At 37.6% G+C, this 5,646-nt stretch overlaps 1 protein-coding gene across 1 annotated transcript; it reads left to right on the forward strand.

Moving 5' to 3' along the window:
* The first annotated feature begins 3,932 nt into the window (after positions 1-3,932).
* On the forward strand, positions 3,933-5,345 carry LOC130917855 (small EDRK-rich factor 2-like). The gene is made up of 3 exons (XM_057839591.1): positions 3,933-4,100; positions 4,726-4,834; positions 4,917-5,345. The coding sequence occupies exons 1-3, from the start codon at positions 4,094-4,096 to the stop codon at positions 4,987-4,989; spliced, it is 189 nt and encodes a 62-aa protein (XP_057695574.1). The 5' UTR covers positions 3,933-4,093; the 3' UTR covers positions 4,990-5,345.
* Positions 5,346-5,646: the final 301 nt, after the last annotated feature.

A 5,646-nucleotide genomic window follows, 5' to 3' on the forward strand; every position in this document is an offset into this window, starting at 1 on the left:
GTTGAAGCAGTCATATCAAGAGTCAAGCAAGGTTATTGTTAAATATATGACACAACAACAAATTGCAATGGAGTGCTCACTCAGAGTGTCTTAGTTGTTGGCCAAACATAATAAGCAGTTCTGTGATGGGGAAATAATAAAAGAGTGTATGACTGAAGAGATGGCAGCAAAGTACGAAGAAAAACAAAAGGAGGAAATGACAACAAAAATCAAACAAATCGCACTCTCAGATTCATCAACCACAAGACGCACTGAAGTACTAGCTGATGATGTGAGTAAACCCCATTTGTGACCCCCAAATGCCATTTCTCTCACTGAGCAATTTATTTTTACAGTTAAAGTTACTGTCAATAATTATAATGTTTGCACCTCAATAACAGAGCTTGTCATTTATGTTCTGTACATGTGAACATGTACTGTACTACTTGCACATTTTTTTTTGTCCAGCAGTGTTTTACAGTTCCAAAACGTACCGTCAATAGTTATTGTTTGCATCTTAATGACAGAACTAGTCAATTATATAGTGTACATGTGAAATAATTGTACTTGCATGGTTTTTTTTTGTATTTTAAGTCAAGAAAATGTTTTTTTTTTTTTTTTAAATTTAATTAGAATGTGCATTCTATTTTTGTTTGGTTAAAAGAAAACCACCTTTACCACCTTTGACCTGCCTTGTTCTTGATCGACATTAATAAATGGACCCATGCTTATACGGAAAACAAATAATTGTGGCTCTTCAAGATTTGTATTTGAGGACCCCTGCTCTAAAACTAAAAATGAAGACCATTTTCAATGTATTGTGTTGACAAAGAGGTCCCCCTGCTGGCCAGAGTTTTTCACTTGCCTCGCTCTCTGTGATGAAATGCACAAAATTCTGAAGCGTTCCATGAAAATATCCGATATCCGAATCGCATATCTTTACACCCAAGTCCGAGTCACCTGACTATGAGGATTTGACATTTTTTTTGGTTTGAACAAAAGTTCCAAATATGTTACATGTACAGTACTTCAGTATAAAACGTGTATATATATATGTATATATATATATTTGCCAATGCCATTGTATTTCTGGACTATATTGTTACTTTTTAGCCATTAAAAAAAAAAAAAAAAAAAAAAAAAAAAAATATATATATATATATATATATATATATATGTGTGTGTGTGTGTGTGTGTGTGTGTGTGTGTGTGTGTGTGTGTATATATATATATATATATATATATATAAGGCAGAAAATGCAGACAAGGCTGAAAAAGCAGTTTCTGTTCTTGCACCCCTCTTTAAAATAAACTGCTGTATTTTAAGCCAAAATAACTGTTGTGTTTGATAGAACAATATGTCTATATGCTTCCATAGCAGATTCATGGCGCATTAAGCCCCCAAACGATTTTTAATTTGTCCGTTTTACCCTGGAGACCCCCGTTTACAGACGTCGTGCAACCGTTTTTGTTTCAACCCAGCCATGAAAACAAGGTAAGTAATTATATTTATTATTCAAAATGTCTGTCATTTTTAGCTTATAATCATTAACTGATGTCTAATATTTCGTTTAAAAATAAAAAACGACTTAAAAAAAATATTCAATCGCCTATTTTAAACTTTTAAACAAATTACGTCACAATGAAAAAAAATGGTGTCTGCAAAAAAGTCACGGATATCTACCTCATAGCTAGCCCTTAAATTTTTTGTTACTGTCGCATTTCCCCCGATTTGTTAGATAAATAAATAATCGATCCAAACAAAGAAAAAAGAAAAAAAAAGTTTAATGGGGTAAATATATAAAAAAGAACATCTCGACCACTCCTTAATGTCTGTGATTTCTGCATCGTGACCCTTGTTATGTTACGATAAGTTTTCACCAATAAAATCCCCCCAAAATCCGGATGTGGCCATTCATATCTGTGTCTTGACACTCGGTGATACATGCTACATGGAGTTTTGGGATCGAAACAAGGTAAGTACGTGATAATATCTCGTTAAAATCGTGGCGTCTTTAATTCTGCTCTCTCATGCTCTCACCTCCAGTTAGGGTTTTGTTGTTTAATTAAAAAAAAAAAAAGGCCTCATGTTCAAAAGTTTTCTTCCCCCAGAAAATTGAGATTTTAAGCTTTCCAATGATGATTCACACATGCATATCGGACAATTTTGAAATTTGGCCAAATTGAGGGTCTCTGAGCGGAACTTCAAGTCACCTGAGTGTTTTCCGCTATATATATTTTTTTGATTAACCCCTTCTTGCCAAATTATCACATTTGATACACTTAGAATTTCATGATTTTGAGACTAATTCAGAATTTTGAAATATCTTTCCTCAAAAAAATAAAAAAAATAATGGATGCAAGTCAACTCATGCATCTGCAGGTTCCATGAAAAAAAAAAAAAAAACAGGATTTAGCAAGGGTAATAGAAATCAGAGCGCTTATTACACATATGATTTTTTTTTCTTTTTTTACAAATTTGCAAAAAAAGGATTTCATTAAGACCTTGCAGGGGTGTCCAAACTTTTTGCAAAGGGGGCCAGATTTGGTGTGGTAAAAATGTGGGGGGCCGACCTTGGCTGACGTACTTTACGTGGAACAATATATCTAAGCAAATTTTAGCAAGCCATTCTGTGTGTCACATTTGCTTTATTATTATTTTTTAATTAATAATTTCAACAATCTCGCAACTAGCCTTTGTGGCGTTCTCTTTCGATTCTCGGGATCTTGCGAAATAGTGCTGCTGTGAAATTAAACTAGCTTCAAGTTTCTTCAATTTCTCGCAGCATATCTTCCCTGTAATCTTGTCGTGCATGTCAGCGTGTCTTGTTTGATAATATCGCCTCACATTAAACTCTTTAAAAACAGCGACTGTTTCTTTGCAAAGGAGGCAGACACAGTTGTTGCGTATTTTAGTAACGAAATAGTCCATTTTCCACCTATCCTTGGAGCGTCGGCCGTTGCAGTCAACTTTTTGTTTTTAGTTGATTGTTGCCATTTTAGAAAATTGGAAGTCAAGGGTCACATGGGGTAATGTTGCATGAAGGGCTGCTGCCTTTTAGTGGGTAAATGAGGATCAGCATTTAATGTGTAAGCTACCTCATATGCTGGTAGCAGTACTGCTGACCAATTTATTAAGTCTGTGTGTGGGCCAGACGTTATTCATCTTATGACAGAGGCTGGGGGCCGGATGAAATTCGACCACGGGCCGCATTTGGCCCCCGGGCCGCACTTTGGACATGTCTGCCTTATTATTTCAAATTTTGTGATTCTCTGACAATTGCTTCATATTGCAGGCATTTAGGGGTTAAAAATCCCTTTTTTTTTTTTTTTTTTTTTCCACGATTCCGATCCTCAGATAAAAAAATGGCCCGATCGGTCCGATTTTCGATTGGATCGGGGACATCCCGAAACACATCGGGGACATCCCGAATCACATCGTTGTTAGGAAAATTTAAAGAGCCACTTCGTGCCTCGCTCTTTGCGCAAGCGCTAAGTAAGAGGATAGAATCGTAGATATCATATGATTACTAGATGTAAAATTAGCGCTGTGAGCCAATCAGGACGGCCGTTATCACTTGCAGGCCTTTTTGTGTCAGTACCATTTGATAAATAATGCCTCTTATTAAAGTCAATGGAGCGTGTACTTTAAAATAGCTATAAATTGCTCAGTTTTACCTGACTTTCAAATAACTTCAGAGCTCTATGGTGAAACTGCAAACTTACAAATGTATAGCTTAAAATCCATTTTGAATCACGTTAATACGGGTTTTTATAAGCCACACGTTTGAAGTCCCGTCAAGATTTAAGAGTGTTTTAGTGGAGAAAATTGCTCAGTTTAGGTTCGCTGCAATATCATGCCTGCGGTTTCTACTGCTTTAAGATGGCCGTCGGTGGCGTTTCTTTCCACATCTAGTTCTACATAAATGCGCTATATATATGCCAGGAATGTTCTCGTGTTTCTGGGGCTTGTCGTCTTGTGAGCATGCGCAGTTGAGGCGCAGCACAAGAAGGCAACAAGAGAGAGCGACCGGCGCAACGCAGAGGGACTCTTTGGCGGCCCCTTGGCTGAGCTTTTTGTGGATTTGGGTCGACGGAGGCGTCGTTTACTAAAATGACCAGTGGGTATTGACATATATTAACTGACCGTAAGGCATTTTATTCTTTACAGCGACTGCATGCAGCGTGTGCTTGTTGTTTCGTCGCTCCCAAGCCAAGTCCGGGCGCCGTCTAATTGCTGGAACAGACGTCACGTCCATTCGCGGGGTTAAGATATTTAAAATTTGCTCGCAATAAGCGCGCTTAACTTTGTTTTAAAGCTTTGGAGACACTCAACAAGATTAACAAATGCGGCGAGAGTCATGGTTTCTTGAATATGTTATAACGCTATCTACTTATGCTAATTTTTGGCCTACTCGCAAGACTCAAAACAAACGCTCTGCCAGCTCATCTCCATCGTGTATCATGTCAAATCGACCACTTGGAATTACATTTTATAAATCGATTATCTTCAAATAAAGTATATTAGATGCATATCCAAATGTTTCTGACCTGTTTGCTGTAAGGTCGCTCGACTTGATTGTTTTGTTGTGGCTTGAGCTGTCAAGCTGCTCCATAGCGCCTCCCTGCCACGTCGTGTGCTTTTATGCGCTGCACCACTTGCATTTCGAGGTTACGAACGACCTGATTTTCGGTCATGTGCATGTGCATAAATAACATTTCAAACTAATATGGTATTTTCTTTAGGGGGAAATCAGCGTGAGCTGGCACGCCAAAAGGCTGCCAAGAAGGCTAATGAGAGCGGCAAAGGGAAGAGAAGTGACGATGGACTCTCGGCTGCCGCTCGGAAGCAGAGGTATGTCAAGAAACACTTCATATTGATAAAATGTTGTAATTTTTCACATCTTAATGACACATTGTATTTCCTCCCCCTCAAGGGATGCTGAAATAATGCAGCAAAAGCAGAAAAAGGCAGATGGTGGCGAGAAAGATAACCCAAAGTCCAAGTGAAGTGAAAACTTCATCCCGTATTCAGCATCTTTCCTGATAAATATAAAAGCCAGTAATGTCTTTATCTTTATCATTATTATCATTATTATTTTTTTTAAATCCCTGAGACTCTACTTTTAATTGAGCCTACATTCTCTCCTTATGGCAAATGGGATATTTCTTTTTTTTTTCTGGGGTGAAATTGTTGGCCATGATGCCACACTGACGCCGTGTGCATGCAGAGGAGCATCAGTATTTTTAGCAGCTGGGGAAGGATGAACAATTGTCCACACAAAGCGTTGTCGTAGCTCTTGTGTCTTTTCTTGTACAAAACATGTCTCCTGATGGTTACAAATAAAGAGTATCTTTGTAGTTCACGCTCGCTCTGCTCATCATAATTCATGTCATTAGTAGTGAATTAATTATAATTGTGTCGCGGAAAAACTCAAATGCTAACATCCAGTTTTTCCCCAGATAGCAGACCGACATTGAATAAAAGTTGATTTTCCATCAAAATCATCAGTATGGTTGACATCGAAATTTTCGACGTCAAGTGACGTTGAAATTAGGGCTGCAACGATTAATCGAATTAATCGAGTATTCAATTAGAAAATAAGATTCAAATTAAATTTTGCTGCTTCGAGTATTTAAAGTGGTGCTGTAATGGTTTGTGTTGAA

The sequence above is a fragment of the Corythoichthys intestinalis genome, chromosome 1, assembly GCF_030265065.1.
Source record: "Corythoichthys intestinalis isolate RoL2023-P3 chromosome 1, ASM3026506v1, whole genome shotgun sequence".
NCBI classification, from domain to species: Eukaryota; Metazoa; Chordata; class Actinopteri; order Syngnathiformes; family Syngnathidae; genus Corythoichthys; species Corythoichthys intestinalis.